Here is a 27,435-nt window from a genome sequence, read left to right as displayed (position 1 = left end):
AGCTGCCTACAACCTGTCAAAATCTTTGGTAGTAGAATACTTGTTTTCCAGGCATACATCCCTGAATAAAGAGGATCCTAAACGCAAGTAGTCCTGAGTACAGCAATCATCCCCGTCCAGTCGCAGCGTATTTCAGCCTGCTATATACTTTAACAGGCTGCAGGCAGCAGGGCTGGACGCTGCATCTGTAAAACGCCACGACTGCACACACAGGAGCTAGACGTACAAGGAGGTCTAAATGTTTCTGCATTCTTAGCTGTTACAGCACTGTGTTCTATCTTAACATCTCTCATAACAGCATTGGTAACCTCCGAAAGGAAGCGTGCTTGGACTACTAAATACCTCCTCACCATAGCATGGGGGAAGGTGTTCTGTAGTTCACATAGGTAAACCGAGCAGGCACGATAACACTGTTTGAAATTTCAGTGCAGCAGAGGCAAGCAGCACTGAAAGTTACAAGCTCACTGGATTTCTGGCAGTATCAACAGGTATTTTTGTATGCATCAAAAAAGATAAAAATGCTTTCAATGGTACATATAATGGACCTAAAGGAAGCAAAAAAGAGAAGTTCATTGTTATCGTTTCCATACGTGTTAAGTGACACGGAGCTACCAGTCATTTCATTGGCAATAAATTGGTTACACTCTTCCTTTGTGATACGATATACTGTATGCCCATTATATACAGACCAGGGGCGGACTGACCATTCGAGCACTCAGGCACTGCCCGAGGGCCCGGGGTCAGTAGGGGGCCCCATGAAATGCCCCTGGTACCTTTTATAGGCTATTTTGAGTGTGCTTTGAGTGTGGGCAAGGACACAGGGGGCCCATGATCCCCTATTGCCCGGGGGCCCCATGACTTTTCAGTCCGCCCCTGATACAGACTATAGAATTACTCAAATCACATATCTCCACAGGTAAATACTCCATAACAGGGAAGCCTACAGGACTGAAATGGAAATGATACGGTAATAGATTGTTCTGTTTTATGAAAAGGATCATGGGAAAGTTCTCCAGCAAAGAAGAAATGTGTTCTGAACAGAAAAAAGGGCAAACTAGGTGTGCCAACCTGCTCTTATCTGCTATCTGTAACAGGAGTAAAGGCAATAAAGATTATATGCAGAGCTCCAGATACCGAAGGAAACTGCCAGGTTACTTTGCTTTGGATTACTCTGTTGATTCTGCTACAGATAAAAGTCACAAAATCTTCATTTGCACAATCTTCAGTCATGAAGCTTGCAGTCTATAGAATTTTCACATCAGACCGATCAAAGCTCAGGCAAAATCACTCAGGATTTAAACATATAATCAAGCGTTCATTACACTGTCATAAAGCAATGACCCGATACAGGGCTGGGATGAAGTGGGACAATAGAGCTGACCACACAAGTGTAAAGGTGGGAATACACGATTAGAAAATCGACTGATCGGTCATCCAACATCCAAGAGGCGTTCGTTCGTTGGTCGAAATTGTGGCCCACATTAAACAGTATAAAAATATCATTCGTCGGGCAATACATAGTGTTGACGTCTTCCGTACAAGTCAAAGTGATGCAGTGTGCGTGTGACCTTGTAGCCACGCCCTTCCAACCAGAACGCGCGATACACACAACAATTACCAGCAATGTGTATAATATCGTTTAGTACATTACCTATATACATAAATAGTGATACATAAAATATAATATGCAGATTTCTGATTTCATGATCTCATTAGGCTGATCTACATTTAACATATGGATTTTTCGTTCGTATTTACGAAGATTTCTTGGACATAAATATCCGGGTCATCTTCTGTTTGCACTCATGCGTGATAGCGCTTGATAGATTTTTTTCGTACGACCGTCATACCACCGCATAGAAAATTGGTCGTTCGTATGCGAAACGACAAAATTTTTTACTGTCGTTCAACTGCATTTTTTCGTTCGCAATATCTTTATCGGTTAAAACATCCTGCTCATCAACGAAGAGAAAATCGTTCGATCGGTCCCGTTAAATTTTTCGTACGATTTTCTCATCATGTGTACGGGGCATTACCCTAACATTATTGGAGTTGATTTACTAAAGCTGGAGAGTGAAAAATGTGGTTTCTATGCACCAATCAGCCTCCAGGATTTCTTGTCAAAGCTTAATTGAACAGCTGAAGTTAGAAGCGAATTGGCTACCATACAGAGTTGCACCAGATTTTGCACTCTCCAGCTTTAGTAAATCAACCCCACTATCTCCTTCAGATTTACCAATAATTGTATAGTACAAGGGTCTAACAGACTGTAAATATAGATTCAAAAGATACACTGTTTTGGACAAACAAAGGATAAGAATTAGATTCGATTGCAAACATTCTGCTTCAGAGTTCTTTCTGTGACTTTAGGTAAGGCTTCTCTTATCAAGTTTTTTTTTCAGTTGGTAAAGAATCAGTCAGAAAAAAAGATTATGAATAATATTAATTAAAAAGGAACTAAATAGTTTATACAATTACAAGATGTATTGTTAGAGTGTACGTAAAACTTTTTTTTTCTTGTGAGGTAATAGAACCTCTTTTATTGCTGTCTAGTCTGCATTCAGGAAATCCACCCTCTCTATTTGTCTTTAAAACCACTATTACCGGGACTCAGAATGCTGGGAAATCCAAAATTTTGAGATACCACCAGAAGGAGATTAGAAAGGAAATCTTCCAATTTTCTTTACTTTGGAGGGAATTTACTTCACATCCTGGTGTATGTCCAGTACAAGAAGGAAAGGGAAAACTTCACGGTGGAAAACAAATGGCAAAAAAAAAAAAAATGGGTTACACCAAATCCCTACTGTATCTATCCTTCAATCTAGAAAACACAGTACCTTGTAGCAACCTTCACTGACATCAGATCAGAGAAAGATGGTTGGTTGCTATGGGTAGTTTGCACAGTTAGGGTCTATTTACAAATATTTTCAACCAAGATTCATACAACTTTCACCCAAGATTTACGCTTTTTGATTCAGCTGCACACAATTATCTTTTTATAGCATAGTTGCTAAGTATATTTTTGAATACATCTCTGTAAAGGGAATTTATGGATATTTACATTTTAGCTCTATGTGAAACCAATAATTTCTACAATTTTATTATGTGCATAAGGCTAGCCATATATGCACAGAAATTAAACAAATTCCTCCATCTATGCTAAATAACCCCACTGTATTCAGCGGACGGAGTTCAACACACTATAGGGGTTGATTTACTAAAACTGAAGAGATAAAAATCTGGTGCAGCTCTGCCTAGAAACCAATCAGCTTCCAGGTCTCTTTGTTAAAACTTAATTTAACAAGCTGAAGTTAGAATCTGATCGGCTCCCATGTACAGCTGCACTAGACTGTGCACTCTCCAGTTTTAAAAAAATGTAGAAGAACAAAGAAAGGTCGCACCAGCCTAGTGCATTATCTTTTAACACAGTTTATTAGAAAATAGGTGATTATAATCACAAACCCATAAAAGACTACGCACACACAAAATTCCAAATACACCAGAACCATTGTGCATACACTGTGCTTCATGGGAAGGTGCCACACCGGTCTGCAGATGCTGACACGCTTCAAGGGGAGTCCTCATCAGAGATGGTGGAACCCACAGCTACTGAATATCAAGACAGCTGGATGCAGTCACTGTTCGTCTGTCAATTTTCCAAGCTGGGTAGTGCTGATAGGGCCAACTACGGCTCAGATTTTCTCTGATTTAGCAGGAACAGACCAAAATTCCAAACATGTATAGCCAGCTTTAGGGCCTCTGTATACATTTCGACACTTTAGCATGCTATATCTCACCTAAAACTACTGCACTAAAGCACATCCAACACTATTTGCACCTGTGCTTCATTAAAAATAAAACAAAAAGGCCATAGTTTTCCTGCAAAGAGCTGCACAGTATGTTCATTCCCCCTGAAAACGCATAGAAAAAAGCACATCTTAAAGTGGAATTCCAGCTTCATCTATCTACTCTTAAACTGTCCCCTCCCTCCTCCTGACATCTATGCTAACTAACCTGTGTAAAAAGACATACATACTTACCTATTTTCAGGCTGCTCCAGTCTGGTACTGTGATCCCACTCCCTGTGTCAGCCAACACTGCTGCAAGGGAAAGGAGGGAGTGGTGACAATGGGTGGGCCATTAAAGCCTATGGGTGACGTCACCACTACAGGCACAACCAGCCATTGTCGAAGCACTTTCTTTTCTCCCCTGCAGCCACCACTGGTTGACACAGGGGATCATGTGCCAGAGTGGGCTGAAAATAGGTAAGTATATTCATCTATCTTACATAGGGTAGTTAGCATAGGTGTTAGGAGGGGGGAGGGGACAGTTTTAAGGCTAGTTAAGGTGAAGCTGGAATTCCACTTTAAAATGCACACACACACACAAAACATCAAAATGAATTACACGCATAAAATATATGAAGATGGACTCTGGGGGAAAAAAGTGGGGCTGCCCTGGCACTGCAGGGTTACTTGCTAGTTTAGGTCTAGGGTACCAGAAAAAGCAGCTTTGCTTATACGATCCTCCGCTCCTGCAGGCTCCCTCCACACTGCTAGATTTGGTCCCCGCAGCTTCTTCTCCAAATTCCAGTGGTCGCAGGATCTCTGACATCATCAAGTACAATGCATAGCTGTGTACATAGCTCTGCACTGAACTGTAGCAAGAACATAGCTCTGCACTGAAATGAGGACATGGATGGACAGTCCTACAGCGTAGGGGAGAAGAGGAAACAGGCATTTAAGCCTTGTAGTGCAGGGGCAGCCCCACTGCAAGGGAGGATTTTTCCTTTCCCCGGAGATACTATAGGTTTTATTAATGTATACCAAAATGTTTTAAACATATTTAAAAAATTTGCAGTTATGTATGCCTATAGCAGCAGCCATGTTTGCGCTTTACCTACACATATATACATACTGTGCACTCTACGCAGTCATGTTGAACGGTGATTTTGCAATATTCATCCTCCATAGCTACTCATAGGCATCAGATGACGGTTTTCCAGTCTGACCAATGACAGTTAGATTGAAAATCACCACACATGAATGCATAAACTGCAACCGCCCCTTGGATGACCTATCTTGACAAATCAATGGTTTAGAGAAGATAAGGGGGCTGCTGAAAGCATAACCATGCACAGTTTGGAAACAACTTTCATGTTTGTGCAACATTTTACACCAAATCATTGGTGAGGTGTTTTGAATGCCGTCACATGGCTATCGTTGGTCTACGGATCCAATCATAGTGAAAGAAAAGAAAACTCTGTGGATATCCTTGTAACAAAACCTTTCTCAAAACATCATTCTGTGTTGATGGCATGGCCTAAAATACAGCTACCTTACATGTCTGGAAGTAAAATGCCACCAGAATAATAAAAAAGAACGCGGAAGCAAAAAAACGTGAAAACCTTATGTGACAGTCCTTTTCCAATAAACGTAACTAAACTCAGACTGTGTACCCAGATTTCTGTAGCTGATTAAAGTTCACGCTCCTTTTTCCCAAAGATTTGCATTTCACTGTGCATGTAATGAAAGAGGAAGTTGCTCGGGTGGAGAGAAAAGTAGGTTTAGAGGCTCAGCGATGGCGTCAAGCTTGCTGACAGTCCTGCTGAATCGCAAGCCTGAGTAAAGCAGTGCCCCTCTAGCTTCCATTATCCCAAGAGATCCAAGATGGCTACAGGTTAGAATGGGAATTTTACTTCTACCTCCATAGTAGAGTGAGTTAGTGGTTGCCAAATCCTGCACTGGCTGCTCACACTGCTATCAAATGTCAATTAAAGGATAAGTACCTGGCTTAAAGAAACAGTAATTATGCAATTAGCTGGCTTAATATCTTGTTATAACTTGCATGCAGCCTGTGATCGCACACAAAACCATTCTACATTGAAGAAGCTTACTCTCAACAACTTTCTTTGCACAAGTCCAATGCATTTATATGACCTTTATGTGCCCCAGAAGCCTGGGAAGCCAAATACAGTGGCCTGACGTATGTAGATAAAAACGACATTTAAACATCAGCTTTAGATCATTGAAATAGAATCGAGGTCTTTGGCTTTTTTCACTGAGACAGGAGTCAATGATGCCAACATGGCCACAAAGAACCAAAAGTCCGCCCAGCGAAGCACAGCATTATGTTCTTACAGGCGTGGAAATTTTCATGTAATCCTTTTGTATCACATTTAAAAAAACAAAGGCATTTTTTGCTCATTTAAAGATAGTGGTTGGTATGTGTTAGCTGTTCCTTTATGCCTTTGTGGCTAACTGAAAATCCAGATCCCCAATTTATAAGGATTCAACCATAAGTATGAAACCAGTCATCAATTTGAAGAGGACTTTTTCAGGCTTGATAGCCATATCCTATCGTGTTGCTTCCGTGCTGGTCCATATAGTGAACTTGGTGTAGAGTTATTCACTTTCAGGTCATTATAGAGGACAAGGGGGCACTCTTTACATCTGGAGGAAAAGACACTTCACCTCCACGTATGGAAAGGCTTCTTCACAGTAAGAGCTGTGAAAATGTGGAAAAAAAAAACCTCCTAGTTCTGGCCAGCTCAGTAGATTGTTTTAAACCTGGATGCACAAAATATAACTGGATGCTAACATTTAGTAGTGGATCCAAGGGATATCTGATTGCCTCTTGGGGGCAATCAGATATTTTTTTGTGCCTTCTTCTGGATTAACTGTGGGTATAGTATTGTGTATATGGAGGTTTCTATTATTTTTTTTTTATTGGTAGAACTAGATGGACTTGTGTTTCTTTTCAACCTAACTATGTAGCCATGTAAACGCTGACTAACACGTCTGCAATAGTTAAACAGCTATACAATGTAAGCTTGTATCTGGATGTACAGCTGGCCAATGGGGCAAAAAGCAAAAATTGCATGGTACCTCCCACTGTCCTTAAACGAGGGGTATACCCCTTATTAGCTTGGAGTTGGGATGGCAGTGTTGACATGTAAATACATCTGCTTTAAAAGGGTACTGCTGTACATGACCTTTTCACTGAAAGTAAAAACCTCATTTAAAGGTCATGCCCATGCGAACTAATATTACACTTCTGGGTGAACAAGGATGACACGCATCACCCACCAAGTTCATATACTTCATGGGCACTACTGTGGTGTTAACTTACCAAGAAGTAGCAGCCGATGTATCTGCTTGTAGACTCTCTTTTCTGCTTTTAGGGTCTTGTCAATATTTTTGCTCCTTCTCATATCCTCTTTCATTTTAGCTCTCCTCTCCGCCCGCAGCCTGGCGAGCTCCGACTCTGGTGGACATTCGTCGATGCCTCCAGAGTTCCTGTTATGACCAGTGCAGGGGAGAGCATGGGCTCCTAGCAGCCTGGGCCTGAGGCTGGAACACATCCCCATAGTGATGCAGGCAATGGACACAGGAAAAAAAGTTTTACCATCCAGCCAACATAATCCTGAAAGGATAGAGTGCAGCCCACGGGAGGATGCATGCAGTTCTTACACTTCTACTGTCAACTGCTGACTCTCGCTGTCACTGTATTCCAGTGTTTTCTTCTCAGCTGAGCCTCCCGGACACACTGTCCCCTCTCCCTCCCTCCCTCACGCTCGCTCTCTCACTGTTAATTTGTTTGAGAAGCAAAGGAGAAACATACACTTTTGTGTCACGTGACGGCACCCTTGCTTACCGTAATGTTTAGAAACTCAGCACTCCAGGTGCAAGCAGATCTGTGCTGAAAGGTGTCCTGTAACTTACTACTTTTACAGCCAAAAGGAGGCTGACTTTATGCTGCAAGATATGGTGACACTGAGATCTCACTGATGGATCAACACTGATGGAAAATCTAGCAATGGCAAGGATCACTTTTCACAGATAGCTGGGAGGTTTTTTTAAAGTTAATATTTTAAAGGGTCAGTTTAGTCCAAAATTATATTTTGACTGTGGAGGGATGCTGATGGGCCAGTACACCCACCTATATGATTCTGGTGAGACAGCCCTTGCAGAGGATCTTAGTTGTATCCTTGCTTGCCAGGAAACCATGCCACAATTCTGTGTTTAAAAGTACGAGTTATTAAATCTTGCATGCCATGGGTGATGACCAATGAGAAACTCACAGCCAAATTACAGGACACTATACCTAAATGTTTAAACCATGGATCACCCACTTTGTCCTGAAGGATTTTGATTGTTGCCTCCTACAAATTTGATGTGTGCCAATACCAGGGGCGGACTGACAACTCATGGGGCCCCCGGGCAATAGGGTTCATGGGGCCCGTGTCCTTGCCCAAACTCAAAAAAGCCTATGAAAAAGGTACCAGGGGCATCTCATGGGGCCCCCTACTGACTCCGGGCCCTCGGGCAGTGCCCGAGTTTCCAAATGGTCAGTCCGCCCCTGGCCAGTACCCATACAGAAAACCAATGGTGGGCCGTGAACCTCCCCCTCCTCTCCCCCCCCACTGCCACATTTTCCTGCCCTCCCCTCTCTCCACCTCTTTTGTTCTCCATTACATACCATATTCAGGCATCTCAAAATGTATTTTTCTTCTCAACCTTTTCATTTTATGACTTATTATAAGTTATATACAGTCAGGTCCATAAATATTGGGACATCGACACAATTCTAACATTTTTGGCTCTATACACCACCACAATGGATTTGAAATGAAACGAACAAGATGTGCTTTAACTACAGACTGTCAGCTTTAAGTTGAGGGTATTTACATCAAAATCAGTTAAACGGTGTAGGAATTACAACAGTTTGCATATGTGCCTCCCACTTATTAAGGAACCAAAAGTATTGGGACAGAATAATAATCAGAAATTAAACTTTCACTTTTTAATACTTGGTTGCAAATCCTTTGCAGTCAATTACAGCCTGAAGTCTGGAACGCATAGACATCACCAGACGCTGGGTTTCATCCCTGGTGATGCTCTGCCAGGCCTCTACTGCAACTGTCTTCAGTTCCTGCTTGTTCTTGGGGCATTTTCCCTTCAGTTTTGTCTTCAGCAAGTGAAATGCATGCTCAATCGGATTCAGGTCAGGTGATTGACTTGGCCATTGCATAACATTCCACTTTTTTCCCTTAAAAAACTCTTTGGTTGCTTTTGCAGTATGCTTTGGGTCATTGTCCATCTGCACTGTGAAGCGTCCAATGAGTTCTGAAGCATTTGGCTGAATATGAGCAGATAATATTGCCGGAAACACTTCAGAATTCCTCCTACTGCTTTTGTCAGCAGTCACATCATCAATAAATACAAGAGAACCAGTTCCATTGGCAGCCATACATGCCCACGCCATGACACTACCACCACCATGCTTCACTGATGAGGTGGTATGCTTAGGATCATGAGCAGTTCCTTTCCTTCTCCATACTCTCTCTTCCCATCACTCTGGTACAAGTTGATCTTGGTCTCATCTGTCCATAGGATGTTGTTCCAGAACTGTGAAGGCTTTTTTAGATGTCGTTTGGCAAACTCTAATCTGGCCTTCCTGTTTTTGAGGCTCACCAATGGTTTACATCTTGTGGTGAACCCTCTGTATTCATTCTGGTGAAGTCTTCTCTTGATTATTGACTTTGACACACATACACCTACCTCCTGGAGAGTGTTCTTGATCTGGCCAACTGTTGTGAAGGGTGTTTTCTTCACCAGGGAAAGAATTCTTTGGTCATCCACCACAGTTGTTTTCCGTGGTCTTCCGGGTCTTTTGGTTTTGCTGAGCTCACCGGTGCGTTCCTTCTTTTAAAGAATGTTCCAAACAGTTGTTTTGACCACGCCTAATGTTTTTGCTATCTCTCTGATGGGTTTGTTTTGTTTTTTCAGCCTAATGATGGCTTGCTTCACTGATAGTGACAGCTCTTTGGATCTCAGCTTGAGAGTTGACAGCAACAGATTCCAAATGCAAATAGCACACTTGAAATGAACTCTGGACCTTTTATCTGCTCATTGTAATTGGGATAATGAGGAAATAACACACACCTGGCCATGGAACGGCTGAGAAGCCAATTGTCCCATTACTTTTGGTCCCTTAATAAGTGGGAGGCACATATGCAAACTGTTGTAATTCCTACACCGTTCACCTGATTTGGATGTAAATACCCTCAACTTAAAGCTGACAGTCTGCAGTTAAAGCACATCTTGTTCGTTTCATTTCAAATCCATTGTGGTGGTGTATAGAGCCAAAAATGTTAGAATTGTGTCGATGTCCCAATATTTATGGACCTGACTGTATATGTTAGCTATATAAGCAATGTATCCAATAACTATCGGCATGTAATTTACAAATGTTGCTATAAGCCTGACGAGACTCCTGTGCATTTGTATAATTGAACAATGTGCACCCCAATGACTGTTGTAACACATGAAGGTATTTTACCTAGGTACTCATTGAAGTGCCTTACTGTATGTTTTTGTTTGCACTTGAAATAAATAAAAAGAATTAAAAAAACAATATATACAAGTTGCACTTTAAGTACCATGCATGTTAGTTGACTTTTCACAAAATATTAGCATTCAGCACAAAAAGATCATTGCTGGTAGATTTTAATGCAGAGCTACCAGTACACACAGCAATGCTATATCTTAAAGTCCCCAAACCTGTAACCTTAACACTGGCCCCCAAATATGTTCAAGTGTCACTAAACCCACAACAGTAAAATCAGTCTGTATTATTACAGGTACTTATATAGCGAAGTCAATTTTACGCAGCACTTTACATATATATTGTGCATTCACATCAGTATATACAGTAAAGCATGCTTGTTATACTCATTGTGGAACCTAAGGGGTTAATCCTCTGCATTGTGTAAAAAGGTCTTTGGTCCAGTTTTTTCTGCCTCTCCTCTTATTCAAATGTCCACCTGATAAGACAGACTGAACCCAAAGCCACATGCACATACTCAGTTTAGTGTGTATTGCTACAGAGGTTTTTTTTTTCTTGGGAGGGTGCATGTGATCAGCACAGGGCCAATCAGCACTGTCCAGACAGATTGTCAGGGGCCCTGCATCCTCCTAGAGCAGAAATAAAACTCCTACAGGCTTTAACTGGTGCTCCGCTGAAGTCACAAGAATGCTCTAACTGCTGATGAGAAAAGGTATTTAGCAGTTTATATATACTAAAATAATTGCATTTCCATGTTGTGTGTACTGTGGGAGACCAGATATAATGAATGCAGGGTCCTGGGTTTAGTAACACTTTAACTTAACCCCCTGTATGCTTATTTACCTCTCCTGTGCCAGGATCCTCTGTACCTAAAACCAGCTCCCTGAAATAAAACATACAAACTGAAATCAACAACTTTAGGTTTTTCTGTGATTTTGATGTATTTCTCTCTTAGATTGTAAGCTCTAATGAGCCGGGCCCTCTGTTTCCTCTTGTACCAAATTGTATTGTAACTGTAATGTTTACCTTCATTTTGTAAAGCGCTGCGCAAACTGCTGGTGTTATATAAATCCTGTATAATAACAATGTGTGTTCTTTGCATGTTTTTTTATGGGAAGGGCAGATTACAGGTATTTAGATTTACCTGTATGGCAGACACATTTTTGTCAAAATGCTGCTTGCGGGACTATTAAAAAATACATTGGATGCAAACACATAAACATAAGAGCAGTGGCATGGACTGTCATGGAATATAAGAACACAGATTTCATCATGCAGTATAAGTGCAATTTCTGGTGGGCATCTGTTAAGAAGCTGGCATGTCAGGGATAGATAAGAGTAACATGTAGACCCCAAGCCACCAACTGAGGACCACTGGTGTACTGTTGGTATACAATGATTACTTTTCTATATTTATAAAATATTGATATGCACTTTGTTAAACATGTGTCTGTTTGGCCTATTAGCTAGAAGTAATAGCGTGTGTTTCCATTTAAAAAAATAACAAAATATTTTCACTCCCTAAAGAAACCTGTTGTTATTTAGCTTAGAAATACTCCATGGATAGCAACTGCTTCTTACAATGCAACTATTGTAATTGGATCTTTTTAGAAACCAGTTTATATCCATAAAACAATCTAAATTGTATTAATTTTATAAGAACCACTTGCAGAAAAGGACACTGTTAACTACAGTTGTTTAATCTGACCACAGCCAGCAATGCAATTGTTTCAATATGCTGTATTATTATTATTATTATACAGGATTTAAATAGCGCCAACAGTTTGCTCAGCACTTTACAATATAAAGGGAGACAATACAGCAACATTACAGTTCAATACAAGAGGGATTTGAGGGCCCTGATCCTGGGAGCTTACAATCTAGGAGGGAGGGGCTAGTGGTACAAAAGGTAGGGGGGTGGACTGGTTGGAAGAGTAGAAGATTCCAGTATTAGCTGAGGGCAGGATAAATAATAAGGGATCCTCCTGCGCTCATGGGAATAATTGACAAAATACAGCTGCTGTCACTTAGCTGATACCAATAAGTGCAAAATAAAATTAAAAATTAGTGAAGCGCTTGTATCACATGAATACAATCATGTATCTCCATATAGTGTAATTATAAATCAAAGTGACCACTATATATAATAAATGTGTGTTGACTCCCTCTAGTGAAAAGAAAAAATAGTGTCAACCAAAATAGCTGAACCCTGATGAAGTCACGACGCACGTGACGCTACGCGTCGGTTTGTCTACTTCCTGGTGACGTATGTCCGGACACAGTGGCCATATTGGATTCCCCCAGGTGCATGCATATCTACCCACAGGCTGGGAAAAACGCTTTTTTATGGAAAGGAGCATGTGAGTGGAAAACTTTGTAATTTTTAACTTTGCCTATTAAATTTACTACACTATGGAAGGCTTTCTTGTCTTTTTATGAGTTGCATAAGAGAGGAGGAGGAATAAGGAGTCTGCCAGAGGAATACACCACTGAGGTGGTAACTGCTTTGAGGCCCTGTGTGGGTCGAGGAAGGGAGGTGAGCAGGCATTGCTGCCATTTGAAGGAGAGTACTTGCACTTAGAAGTGGAGATCACGTGTGTGTTCCAGCTTAAAGCACAGTCACATGCATGGAATATTTTTTTCACCTTTGATATTGTCTTGTTCACCTATGGCATATATCATTTATGTATAATTTAGACACCATTGTATGTGGCCAATATTCTGTTTTCACGTATATATATTCTGTTCATTATATTTGATTTATGCACTATATATTTAGTTTCCTAATGTGTGTTATTTAGCTATTTTGGTTGACACTATTTTTTCTTTTCACTAGAGGGAGTCAACACACATTTATTATATATAGTGGTCACTTTGATTTATAATTACACTATATGGAGATACATGAGGGCAGGATAGGCTTCCCTGAAGAGATAGGTTTTCAGAGATCGCCTAAAAGTGAGCAGAGTAGGCGATAGTCTGATAAATTGGGGTAGAGAGTTCCAGAGGATGAGGGAAGCTCTGGAGAAGTCCTGGAGACAAGCATGAAAGAAGGAGACAAAGGAGCTAGAGAGCAGGAGGTCTTGCGAGGAGCGGAGAGTACGGTTTGGGTGATATTTAGAGACAAGATTGGTGATGTAATTTGGGGCAGAGTTATAAATGGCTTTATATGTTATTGTTAGTGTTTTGAATTTTATCCGTTGGGCAACAGGAAGCCAGTGGAGGGATTGGCAGAGAGGGGTGGATTATGAAAACCAAACCAAAATAATAACATTCTCAAAATATTTGTTGCCATATAGCTAGTGTTTTTCTGTCATATACTGTACATAACAATAATACAATTGAAGACCAAGTTATTAAACTGTGAGAAAAAAATTGCTACACTCTGTCAATATATTTTGTTTCTTACCTCTACTACCTGAACCCAGCAGAAAGCAGGAATTTGTACAAATCCTTTGGCCACAATGTTACATATCTATTTATGTTACTGTCCATAATAATAATAGTAATAATAAATATCGATGTTACTAACCAGGTGGTAGGCTGTAATGTTGAGCTTCCTAATTTTGGTCCTTCTTTGATAGTGAAAGGAAGAAATGATCCTTGAAGCGAACCTTACATAAAAAAAACAAATATTAATTTTATAACCAAAGACACCATAGCTTACAGGTTATTAAACTATATTCAATCATGGGCCATAATCATACCCAGTGCCACCATTAATCATGACCAGGTTCCAGTAATGTCCTCCTTTATTGTGTTAGATCTATTATTAGAGATCTTTGTGGGCACACTGTATTGGACACCACATATAAGATACACAGAATGTTTTTCATGCAATAAACAGAATTTTTCTAGTGTATACTGTTGAGAAAGCCAAAAGCTGAAGGTAGACAGGCAGATATCGTCTGAAGAATGATGTAGAGGGAGACATCTGCCAGACCTTTCAGGTGCTAATTGACTGAAGCAGAATCTATCCAGCTCAGTGCTACAACTTCCAACTAAGAATGGGTACCACCAATGGTGGGTGCACCTCCTGGGAAACTGCCACAGCTTAAAAGAAAGACAAACATGAAAGAATATGTCAACTCAACATTTCATATTCCTGATGTGTACAGTCGATAGGGCGCTCCTGTTGGGACCAGATCTCTATTGGTGCCAGGGTACAAGACATTCAGTTAGTAACAAAAGAGATGGGAGGCCAAGTGAGAAATTACCCTCACTTTCCATCCCAATGACACACCAAAGTAAATAATAAAAATAATAATTATTAATATACAGGATTTATATAGCGCCAACAGTTTGTACAATATAAGGAAGACAGTACATTACAATACATTTCAGTACAGAAGGAATATGAGGGCCCTGCTCGTGGAGCTTACAATCTAAATTATTATTATTGTTATAATTTATGCACATGCATAATCTATTTATATTAATTATAATTCTGGACACATATTTCACAATTATTCTTTGTTTTTCTTCTATTTCACTACTAAATTTGCACTTAAGACGAGCAGGTCTGAGTATTCCAAAAATTGCTGATCTACTGAGATTTTCACACACAACCATCTCTAGGGTTTACAGAGAAAAAGAGAAAATATCCAGTGAGCGGCAGTTGTGTGGATGAAAATGCCTTGTTGAAGTCATAGGTCAGAGGAGAATGGGCAGACTGATTTGAGATGATAGAGAGGCAACAGTAACTCATGCCAGCAAGGTGTACCTAATAAAGTGGCCGGTGAATGTATGTTTGAAGAAGACTGCTCCCCAGGGGCAGACTGACAACTCATGGGGCCCCCGGGCAATAGGGGATCATGGGGCCCCTGTGTCCTTGCCCAAACTCAAAAAAGCCTATGAAAAGGTACCAGGGGCATCTCATGGGGCCCCCTACTGACCCCAGGCCCTCAGGCAGTGCCCGAGTTTCCAAATGTTCAGTCCGCCCCTGCTGCTCCCCTCTCTGTACAATACATTTTTAAATGTTGAATATTTTAATGTAATATTTACTGATTTGCAAGTTACATAGCTGTGCAAATTTATATCAAATCATTATGTTAGACCAAACTACAATAAAATAATTATTAGTATATACCGTACAAAGAGAACATAATCTTTTGAATTCTAAATATACCAGGGAAATGTCTACTATATTTAAAAGTAACAAATGCGTGTGTGTTTCACTGAGAACTTCCAAGTCCATTCATAGTCAGAAGGAGATTGCTCAGCATGAGACATCCTAAACACAGAAGCCAGAGACTCAACCAAAAACAAGACTGGAAGCAGCAGGTCTGGTATTCTTACTCACTTCTACATTCTGTATAGAGAGAACAACTTCCATACATCATTGGCAATCCAAGAGAGGATACAACATGACATGGTATAGATCCTTGGGGCTCAAAAGGTTAACAATGTCCCCCGGCAGTTACTATGCCCATTCAAACATATGATGCCTTATTACCTAATCATGAAGCCAAGAACAGGTTGTCCAGTATGTAATATAATCTATTCACTGAAATGGTCACAATTATTATTAATGATTATTTCTGGATTGCTTTTGTTATCTTGCACAATATGCTCTTGTTTGAATTCAGAGATGACAAAGGTTGGGAATGTCTTTTCTAACATTACCCAGCTATTATTAATATGATCTATGATACATAGTTTTATAGACAGTGGTACATGTCTGTTCAAACAGATGTTTACCACTAATATACTGCTTATCTTTATTACACCACAATTCAACAAGTAATAACCTAATTCTGCAGTCAGCATGATAATGGCTTCTCCTCCGTGTATAATGAAGTACACCTTATAGGTTCAGATATGGTTTAGAGGGCAGCTTTTCCTGAAGCAGTTATAGTTTTGCAGCAGTTCACTAGGGGCCAGGGACATCACTAAGATTGGCACCCAGGGCTCCTGTTAGAAACCATGGGGCCCCATACAGCCAACCTGACACCCCATATAAAAACACAGTTTACTATGCTTCAGTTATGAATGAACACAATGAGTGCTCAGTACCAATCACTCATTGGGATAATTCATGAAAGGAAGGGGCTGGTAAATGTGACATATTTACTGGACCCTTCTCCCACTCTCCATCCTGAAAGATCCTACTGTGTGCTTGTTGCTGCTGGTGGGAAGGAGAGGAGGGAAGCTGGCAGCACTGTGGGGGTGGGGGCACACAGGGGGGCCTGGGCAGCAGGGGGGAACATATGGTGCACAGGGAGGGTTTTGGGTGCGGGGGGGGGCTATTACTGGAACCAAAGCCCCTGTATGGCTCTCTCTGCAGCAGCTAAAAACCAGCAGGAGGGAGCGGAGTACAAGCCAGCTTCCAGCTGCTGCAGAGAGCCATACAGGGGATCATTTCAAGTAATAGCCCCACCGTTGCACCCATCTCCCTCCCTCCACATCTGATTCACCCAGCTTCCTGGGCTCCCCCACCCCCGGGCTGGCCTGTGCCCCGTACCAGAGGACTGGTGGTGCCCCCTTCTCCACAGCCCGTTGGCACCTATTCATTCAGGGGAGATCAGTGATAACACTGGGAATGCAGCCTATCCATTCACTAAAGAGCAGTAACATTTATGAAAATGCAGCCTATCCATTCACTAGAGACCAGTGACATCACTCAGAAGGCAGCCTATCCATTCACTAGAGATCAATGACATCACTGAGAAGGCAGCCTATCCATTCACTAGAGACCAGTGACATCACTGAGAAGGCAGCCTATCCATTCACTAGAGACCAGTGACATCACTGAGAAGGCAGCCTATCCATTCCCTAGAGACCAGTGACATCATCGAGAAGGCAGCCTATCCATTCACTAGAGACCAGTGACATCACTGAGAAGGCAGCCTATCCATTCACTAGAGACTAGTGACATCACTGAGAAGGCAGCCTATCCATTCACTAGAGACCAGTGACATCACTGAGAAGGCAGCCTATCCATTCCCTAGAGACCAGTGACATTACTGAGAAGGCAGCCTATCCATTCACTAGAGACCAGTGACATCAATGAGAAGGCAGCCTATCCATTCACTAGAGATCAGTGACATCACTGAGAAGGCAGCCTATCCATTCACTAAGAAGGAATGACCTCATTGAGAATACTGCCTATCCATTCACCAGAAACCAGTGACATTAGAATAACAGTAACAGAAAATGCAGCCTTCACTAGAGACCAATGACATCATAATGTAGCCTAACCGTTACCAAAAAATAAGAATTCACCTAGCATCAAGTCTGTAAATAAAGAGCTGAGCACGCTGTGAACCCAGCATATTGTAAAATCTTATCTGATGCTAGCTGATGCTGCGGATAAAATGCAACCCTAACCAGACCTCAAGTTTGGCTGCTCTGCATCTCCATTATGGAAAATTACCCTCACTTTCCATCCCAATGACACACCAAAGTAAATAACAAAAATAATAATTATTATTATACAGGATTTATATAGTGCCAACAGTTTGTGCAACACTTTACAATATAAGGGAGACAGTACAGCAACAATGCATTTCAGTACAGAAGGAATATGAGGGCCCTGCTCGTGGAGCTTACAATCTAAATTATTATTATTGTTATAATTTATGCCTTGCCATTCATCCCCCAAGTGAAAAGTGTCACTTGGGGGATGAATGGCAAGGCCATACAGTAGCTAACTGGCCTGGAGTCAGGCATACTGGTTCTATGAAGAGAAGTAGCTCTGAAAAAAAAATAAGTTGCATTAAACTTTTGGATAAGCTATTTTAAAAATGAAAGCAAAACTCTAACTCTATTTTCAATTCTTCACCTCCTACACTTTCCAAAAATAACGTAGCTATAGAATTTTGGTCACCTCCGAAAACCACCTATTTTTTTCATATGGTATGTCACAAGCTACATTTTGTTTTGGCATCAGAAAATTGTTAAGTGCTTGTTTTTTTTTTCCGGATGAGAGTTTTGTGATCGGAAAGATTGGCCAAACATGTCTAAAGCCCAGCTCCAGGAAAACATAAAGTCCTCCTTTGCAGTTGGGCTGCCGCCACACTGCAGGGGTTAACTGCGCACTTCTGTCTAGAGGATGGTAAAGGTAGCTTTATTTACCCAATCTTCTGTTCCCCTGGCAGACGGTACTCCCCTATGCTCTGTTACTGGACTGTCCCTTGGTGCCCTCACGTCAAATACAGGGTCATGGGCACTGCAACGATCACAATGACATCAGAGAACCTTAGTCTGCGAGAAGGGGCTGCAGGGAACACTTTAGCAGCATGGAGGAACCTGCGGGAGTATAGAATCAGCTAAGTAAAACTACTGTATCAGGTCCCCTAGGCATGAATGAGCAGTTAACCCTTACATCACCATTGAAGTGTATTTATTTCACATTTAAAAAGTGTCTCGCACCTGACCGGAGGCTTAGGTGATGAGAGGGCTCCCCTTACAGCTAAGTGCAACACACCCCTGAAGGTGGTAACAGGAGGTGCAGAGCCCAAAGAAGCCAATGATGTAGTTGCCTGGTGATACCCGATGAGGCGACACCCGTGGGTGGACAGGATACAGGAGCGGACTCTCCAGAGGACTGGCGGATCTAGGCGGATGGGTGGAGCAGGAAGAAAAGTCAGAAGCCAGAGCCGGGGTCAAACACAGAGCATCACTCAGGAGTACAGACAGGAGCAAAGTCAGAAGCAGGCCAGGGTCATGCACAAGTCATCAATCAGGAATAGGCAGGAGCAGATCTGAGGAACAAGCTGGGGTAAGAGCCAGGAGAGAAGCCAAAGCAGGTCAGGGTCAAGCCGGGTCGGTACCGGATATTCAGCAGGGTAACCCACACAGGAATACAGGAACAGGAGGCTGATGATAATCCAGCAATTATTGTGAGGGGCTGCAGTCCTGATAAAGGCCACTGTGCACCAGCAATTATCACGCCCTGCGTGTGCCGATGCGCCGTTTCACACATGGATGTGCGACTGCGTTTTGTGCGCCTATGCGCACATTTTTGCTCAAATTAGCAGGGCCATAATGGGCATTGGCACATTTGCCAGGGCTTCCTTGTTTCCTTTCCTGGCAAAAAGCTAGCTAAATATCGTACAGACTACATACAATGTATGTAAGTATCTACGGCAGGCCACATTTTGAACAGGAGGCACCAGTAAGCCTTTAATCCAAAAATCAACATAGAGTGTATTTCACATAAAAAGGAACATAAATATTGTACAGACTTGAGTCTTGGTTAGCTGTATTGCTATCTTGCATTTTTCAAAGCTTAACTGCACAAGATGAAGATAGAAGCTTTTTGGATGCCATACCATGCACAGCTATTCCAGATTCCGTCAGCTTTCATTTTGATAAATTACCCCCCCCCCCCCAGTATTTAAGCACTTTTAATAGGCCAGACTTTGAACCTGAGAGACAAGAGCCAGCTTTGAATCAAAAAGAGAACAATAGAATGTATTTAATTAATCAGAAATAGAGAAACAACATTTCTGTACACATTATTTAAGCACTCATACCAGGCCACATTTTGAAAAACAGAGACAACATCCAGCTTTTAATTATAAAATAAACATTATAGTGTATTAACTTGGAAAAAGCCTGGAAAAGGCCACCAAAAATTTAGTGACAATGTGCACAGTAACTAAAGCATATGTTCAAAAGAGCACATCATGCTGTCGTATATGGGTATAGAAGCATGGTGTGCTAAATCTATCCAACAGCCAGGACTCCTTTTCTGTTTAAATAATAAAGTCCACAACCAAATTTAGAAGAAGCTTCATAAAATCCTCTGCATCCAGTAATGGCTCTGTCTCAAGTTATTGTAGGGAAGGGGCAGTCATTGGAACCAGCAACCCTTATGGCATGGGAAGGAGCACTGTCCTGTTCATTTGGGCCAACATGTGCAATGTGTACTCTCTCCTGTTGCTGAGCTAATCTCAATATAAGCAACAGGTTAGCTGTTAAGAGTAAGTTATGAGAAGTTAGGCCTCATTAGAGGCCGGATTTGTTCATGTTTCTCTCCATGATGAGGAGGAATTCTGTCTCCTTTGGTATTGAGGGGGCATGAGTGGTGTCTGTGGTCTCATGGGGGAGTGATCCTCTGTCAGTGACAGCCTTCAGTGCTTCAATGTCTAGAAAAAAATAAAAAAAAAGCAGGGATCTGTACATTGTTGGATTGCCTGCTGTCTTATTTATAGTATTAGGCACCCACTTTGAGGATGGGCTGCAGCAAGGGTCGAAGTTGTCTTCTAATGAAGATGGTACATTTGGAGAGGTGGGGTTTAGTCTCAGGGATGCTGTGGATTCTAATATTATTCCTGCGGCTAAGATTTTTCCTGTTCTCAACCTCTAGGCAGAACAAGGTCAGGGCACAGAGTTGAGAAGAATGACAGGATTCCAGGGCAATCAAAATGGATTTCACATTGGAGTCAGATGTTTCCAAAGCCATCACTCTGACATCCAAGTGGTTTAACCTTTTGGATAACTTGGTCTATTTCCCTCTTAAGTTTCCCCACTGTGCATTTTTCCAATCCAAGAAGTCTAGATCAGCCCTTGTGGGGATCACTAACAGGAGATGTCTTTGACAGACATTGCCATTATGTCCACTGAGGTGCATGAATGAAACAAATTTGCTAGAAAGTCTGTACCAGAGAACAGGGAGGTAGCTATCTGCCCTGACTAGATTCATCCTAGAAGAGACAAAACCCAGTGTCTCCAAGGATGTCTTTAGTGTTGGCAGGGAAATGCTGAGGCAATGGAGTCTCTCATGCAGGTACCCTATAAGACAGATTACTTGCTTTGGTCAGAGGGTGCAGGGTTGAGGTAACAAAGCAGGTCTGCCTGTTTTGGGTTCAAAGGGTTCTTTGTCCATTTTTTGGCCTTTAGGCATGGGCAGTAAGGCAATTGCTGAGCACTTTAGGCTGTATATTTAGCCTTCAGACTAGCTCTATCAGTGCATCTTCACGAAGCCATAGCCTTTTTATATGTGTTTTTGACCTCATTATACAGATACAATACTTTCCTTTATACTTCTTAGGGTTAGCTGCAGCCTGATAATCAGATGTGCTCCAAACCCAGTGAGAATCTTAATTTATTGGGTCTAGTTGATTTGTATGTTCATTTTGTGAAGATTTCTCCTCATTTCCTACCTCAGTGACATCTTGCCAATGGTGACACACACTGCAGCTAAAACACTTTTGTTAATAATAAGGGAAAGGGTTAAGTGATTTTGTTTCTCTCTGTGCCTTTCTGGTGACATCCCTGTTCCTTTATTTCTAGTTTTGGTTTAACCAGGATAGGAAGGGTTTATCTTTCCAATAGGGTCACAGATTACAATAAAAACTTTTCAACAAAATTAAAACAAAAAATGGCCTGGGATTGAAGTCTAGCTCACAACTCTAAGGGCTCGTTCACACTTGACTTTATTTCTAACTCTTGCCAAACGCCCCGTTTTGACAGGCGTTAGACAGGCGTTTGGGAAGTGTTTTCAAAGCTCCTCAAATGCTCCCAAAACACCCTATGCTTGGTTTTGAGGTGGTTGATAGGAGTTTGCCAAGCGTTAAAACCCCACCACAAACTCCTATAATGAAGTTAAATGGTATTAACGCTCCGCAACCGCCTCGCAACTGCACCGCAAACGCCTGCCAGGAGTTTGCTGAGCGGCACCATAGACTTGAATGGGAGGCTTTAACTCCTCCTGACTTGACACGAGGCGTCAGTTTTGTCGCGACGCAACAGGACGCGATGCTAACGCTTCCGTGTGAACAGCACTGTGTGCTGCCATGTGCAGAATTTTTATAGGCATTTGAGAAGCGTTAAAAACACTTCCCAAACGCATGTCTCACGCCTGCTGACAATGCTGGTGTGAACGTAGCCTAAATGAGTGCTTTCTTTTCTTAACAGGAAAATCAGACAAAGGAGGAAACTTGTAAGTGGCTGAAACATGACATTGTGTACAACCGCAGTGCATATTTACAAAGTTTATCCCTGAAAAAGAGAAACTTGCAATGCAAAAACTAATTTTTCACATTGTGTGCTCAGTTTAAAGAACCAGTTAGATTGTAGAGGTTTCAGTTAGGGTAGCAGGCAGCACAAATACACAAACATGAGAAGGTTGCCAGCAACTGGGATAACTGGTTGAGCTATAACTCTGAATTACTCACATCCTCCTGTTGTGATATTCCAGAGTGGTTCCCTAGCAGGTTGCTTGGTCTATCGTGCAAACATACTGCAGCTAGTCAGCACAACCTAGTCCTTATATAGGAAATATCAGTTCTGTAAAATTCTGTTATTTCACATTTACATATGCTGTTGGGAGAAGAAACTCCATGTAAATGCTAAAAACAACAGTTGCTGCCATCTCTTTTCTACAGAGCAAAACATGTGTATGCAGAAGGAAGTGACGGGCATGCCTGTTTACTATTACTATTAGGTCTTACTGCTTGATTCCCGCTTATCTTTAGCTATCTATTTCCCCTCATTAGCACAGATAAAAACAGAAAGAAAGGAAAGTATTCTGTGGACCCGCTCATTGCACAAATACCGATCTATTACTGCAATCACTTGTGACATATGTACCTACAGTACGGCCAATTATCACTCATTTGGAGGGACAGACCCTCTCTTAGACCCAAATCCCTCTGCTCGTTTTTTTTTCTTCTTAATTTTCCTTTAACCACTTCCTGTCCGGACACTTTTACCCCCTTCCTGTCCAGGGCAATTTTCAGCTTTCAGCGCTATCACACTTTGAATGACAATTGCGCGGTCATGCAATACTGTACCCATATGAATTTTTTACCATTTTTTTGAGACAGATAAAGCTTTATTTTGGTGGTATTTATTCACCGCTGGGATTTTAAATAATATTTCATCAGAAATCTTGGCCAAAATTTATTCCGTTATTTTTTTAGTAGAAAAAAAAAATCCAAATTAGTTTATAACCAAAAATTATAATTTTTAAACATTTTTTTTTACATTTTTATTTTATTTTTTTATATTGTTATTTTTTTATTTATTTATTTTTTACATAATGTCACCCTAGCAGTACAGTGTCACCACAGCTAGAAAAGGCGGGTGCCGTTTATGAACGGCAACCCGCCCCTGGACTGCCACTGCCCTGCCGTTTATAAACAGCAGGCGGATGGCAAGTGGTTAAAGGATAAGTTCACCTTTTTAAAAATATATTAAATGCCTTTTCTGCAGGTAAAAAAATGTGCATATAAAAATGTGCATATTTTTTTTTCTTAGGTGTCTGGAAAGCACTGCGCCCGTGATTAGTTGATTGAGGGTGCAATGTCAGGCTCTTGTAGACTGTCAGCCTGTACCTCTGATATGGGTAGGCAGTTTCTTCAGTCCAGGAGGAATCAATGAACTATGAGCATGCTCACCAGCGCCCTTGTAGTTCAATGAGAACTACAAGCCATCAGCCGCAAGGACTGTCAGTACTTGTAGTGTATTCATTCACTGAACTTTGTCAGTGAATGATGCGGCCATGTGGGCGGAGCCATAAGCAGTACAATCAGAACTGGCAATTGTGGGAGTAGTACTTGTTGGAGAGAAAGAAAGTGCAGGGAACTAGGAATGTGGTGTTTGGAACCAAGTATGAATGCCCAGGAGCCAGGATTAAATGGCAGAATATTGCAGATGATATGATAACCCATGGCAGGGGATCAATAATATTCTATAGTACATTCATACTGGAAAACAAACAGTGATCATATAATGGCAATTTTCAGCAATAGGATGGCCTAGTACAGTATGTCCATTACTGTACAAAAAGGCTCCTCCACCTATATGCAATTCACTGATTTGTTTTGTATTCCAGCTGCAGTGTACCCATAAGTCTACCTAAAAGAGCTGATATTGTTTGAGGTCTATGACAGTATAAAACCTGTCATACAATCCCAACTACAGCACTGCCTGCCTGGAGTTTGCATGTTCTCCCTGTCCCTATGCCAAAGACATGCTGGTAGGTTAATTGGATCCTGTCTAAATTGTCAATAGTATATGTATGTATGAATGTGAGTTAGGGACCTTAGATTGTACACCCCTTGAGGGTTAGGGACTGATGTGAATGTACAATATATATGTAAAGTGCTGCGTAAATTGATGGTGCTATATAAGTACAGTACCTGTATTTAATAAACAAATAAATAAAAGGAATATGTGGGCTTCATTGCTGATGTTCTGCTCAAAATGCTAGTTGTCTGGCTGTCACACTGATCCTGTCGCACCCAGGGGCGGACTGACCATTTGGTAACTCAGGCACTCCCCGAGGGCCCAGGGTCAGTAGGGGGCCACATGAGATGCCCCTGGTACCTTTTTCATAGGCTTTTTTGAGTTTGGGCAAGGACACAGGGGCCCCATGATCCCCTATTGCCCATGAGTTGTCAGTCCGCCCCTGGTTGCACCTATACTTTCTGGTCTTATACTGTTGTGTAAATTATAGATTATAAAGTATGACTTTGTTCCTGAAGATTGTGGATTGGCATGACAGCCCAGTAATCAGCACTGATAGCTGAAGTTGAGTGATTGGAGCCCATATTTTTCTCTCAGTATGGACTTCCTACACAGGGCCTCACTGACTCTAACTGACCTGACCTCTATGTGTCTGGGCTCAGTTTTTACAGCCTGATGTAATTCTGTGTCATCTGCAAACATTACTTTCAATTTCTATTTCTAAACTAAAGAGATTAAAAGAGGAAAGGAAATACAGGATGGCTTTGTACCAGGCACAAACAGTTTCTGCTGGACTTTTACTAATAGCCAAACACATACAAGTGAAGCCTAAAGAAACACCCTAGTTTAAAGTTCTACTTACTTCCTCATTAAAAGCAAATACATTAGATTTGCATGAAAAAGTATTCATAAAACCATATTGATTCTTACTGAAAATATTGTCTAAAAATAGGAACATGATCTTTATATAGCCATTTGAATAACTTCCCCCGTGTAGATGTTAAAGGGAGCCTTTCATCTAGAATGAGTCATCCTACAGCGTTGTGGCTCAGGGTACACTACAGTTAAACTCCAGTCAGATGAAACAGCGAGATACTGTTTTACAAATGGCAAGCAGTTGAAATGTAAGTAAAGTAAGTAAATACAACCGCTTATTATTTTATGTTTTCCTTGCAATAGGAGAGCAATATCTGACACCCTCACAGACATACAGCTTATTGTCAGGATGGCACCACAAGACAACCAGTAGAAGGGTTTGTTTTTGTTTTTTTCCTTACATTTGAGCTTAAAACATTTCTGTGCTAATGCTGGAGACAGACTGCAACATATATCTCATTGTATATTGAAATTAAAGAGTTGTAAACCTCAGACATGAAATATGAACAAAGCATATCCCTCTATAATGTGTACTTGTCTAAACCAAGTACAGGTGTACGTTGGTTTACGAATTTAATGCGTTCTCCGGGATGTTTCGTATTGCGAAAAATTCATTAACCCGAATAGGAATGCATTGAAAACCAATTAATCCGTTTCGGAGTTCAGAGAAAAGTAAAAAAAAAAGTCGCTCTCACTATAGGTCAGAGCCATTTTTTAAATGTAATTTTTTCCTTCACTATAGCTCAGAGAATCAGCTGTCACTTTCCACCCAGATAAAAGAAAGAAAGTTTCCTTTTAGTTTATTTACCCAAGTTAAAAGAAACAATGTTTTTCCTTTTAGTTTGTTTCCCGAGATAAAAGAAACAAAGTATCCATTAGCTCAGGGGAATGTGACAGCTAATTCTCTGAGCTATAGTGAAGAAAAAAAAAAGCCGGCAATTGCATTTAAAAATCGGCACTGACACTTCGAATTGTGAAAAAAATGTGTAAAACATTTGTAAACCGAGGCATTATTTTCAATGGATTTTCATTTGTAAACCAAAAATTATGTTAACCGAGGCGTTCGTAAACCGAGGTACACCTGTACACTAAGTGCCATTTCTGCCTGATGCCTCATTCCTCTGCTATTAGTATGAGTCAATCCTGACAAGTTAGATGTGCAGCAGCAAGGTAGCTCCAGGTACCTGGTACGTGATCCAGATTTTCCGGGTAGGGGGCACGCACGTGATTAGACACAACACAAGATGACCAGCAGGTTCCAGCCAATGATTGATGGCCGGCCCTGGTGATCAGCGTAGAGGATGACAGGACAGAGTTCTATGTATGTAAACAATAGAGAGCCCTGTCCTGTCAGTGGGGATGTGCCAGTTTATGTTTCCCTGCAAAGCAGAGAATAAAAAATGGCTCATCCCCTAGTAAAATCACAACACTGTACACACACACAAAGCACTGTTAGGAATACACGTAACCCTTTAATCGCCCCTAAATGTTAACTCCTTTCCAACCAATGTCATTAGTACAATGTCAGTGTATACTATTAGCACTGATCCCTGGTTCCCACAAAGTGTCAGTTAGTGTCAGATTGACCGCTATACTATTACAGTCTAATATAATATGATCGCTGACATTACTAGTACAAAGAAAAATAAATAAATAAGAAGCTCATCATTAATCTAGTCCAGGAATATTTATTGCATTTATTGACTTATCCATCTGTGCACTTTAAGTGGATTACTGATTTTATTCAGGACAAGGTTGTGTTTTTAATATTTTTGGCTCTCCTCACATGGATATCTCCCTTTGTTTTAGATGTCTGAGTTGATTTAAGTGCTTGATAGAGGAGTGTGTTACCCTTTCCAATTCCCTATTGACTTCTATTAGACAACTTTATGTGAGTTCCTTTTTCCCTTTTTAGTAGTAGGAAATGTAATAAAATTATACCTACAGGCAACCTTGTAGGGCTTACCTGTAGATATCAGGAATATCTTTCAAATTGTGCCGTAAATACAGACAGCGCTGTGTCGCAATCATGATACCCGTGCACATGCGTGGGAGTGTCATCATTGTGGTCTAGCCATTCAAATGGCTGGAAAACGCAAACCCGAAAGGAAGACCGGATGCAGATGGAAGCGCTAGCAGCGGTGACAGCACTGCGCTGAAGGGCTCTGTTTAAAAGGTAGTTCTTCATAATATGCTAGTATACGGCGTATACACATGCAGAGGCCCATAAAAAAAGCAGTATAATTTACTACCACTTTAAAACAGGGCTTTACATAGGAGCTGGTCACA

The 27,435-nt window shown here is 41.2% G+C and overlaps 1 protein-coding gene across 2 annotated transcripts in view; it reads right to left on the bottom strand.

Annotated features, from left to right (window-relative positions):
• The window catches only part of GNAS (GNAS complex locus), a 194,491-nt gene extending 186,945 nt beyond the window's left edge, over positions 1-7,546 (bottom strand). Inside the window, exon 1 of one of the 2 annotated variants that reach the window (XM_089658639.1) lies at positions 7,132-7,546. In XM_089658639.1, coding sequence (XP_089514765.1) covers positions 7,132-7,369 — 238 coding nt within the window. In that variant the 5' untranslated portion in view covers positions 7,370-7,546. The remainder of the gene's footprint in view (positions 1-7,131) is intronic. The other variant, XM_089658640.1, reaches the window with a different exon arrangement.
• Positions 7,547-27,435: the final 19,889 nt, after the last annotated feature.

The sequence above is a fragment of the Staurois parvus genome, unplaced genomic scaffold (genome assembly GCF_062004578.1).
Source record: "Staurois parvus isolate SC_StPar_1 unplaced genomic scaffold, SC_StPar_1.0 ptg001087l, whole genome shotgun sequence".
In the NCBI taxonomy this organism is placed as follows: domain Eukaryota; kingdom Metazoa; phylum Chordata; class Amphibia; order Anura; family Ranidae; genus Staurois; species Staurois parvus.
Note: the sequence above shows the minus strand (reverse complement) of the source record. Positions and strands in the feature narration are given on the sequence as shown.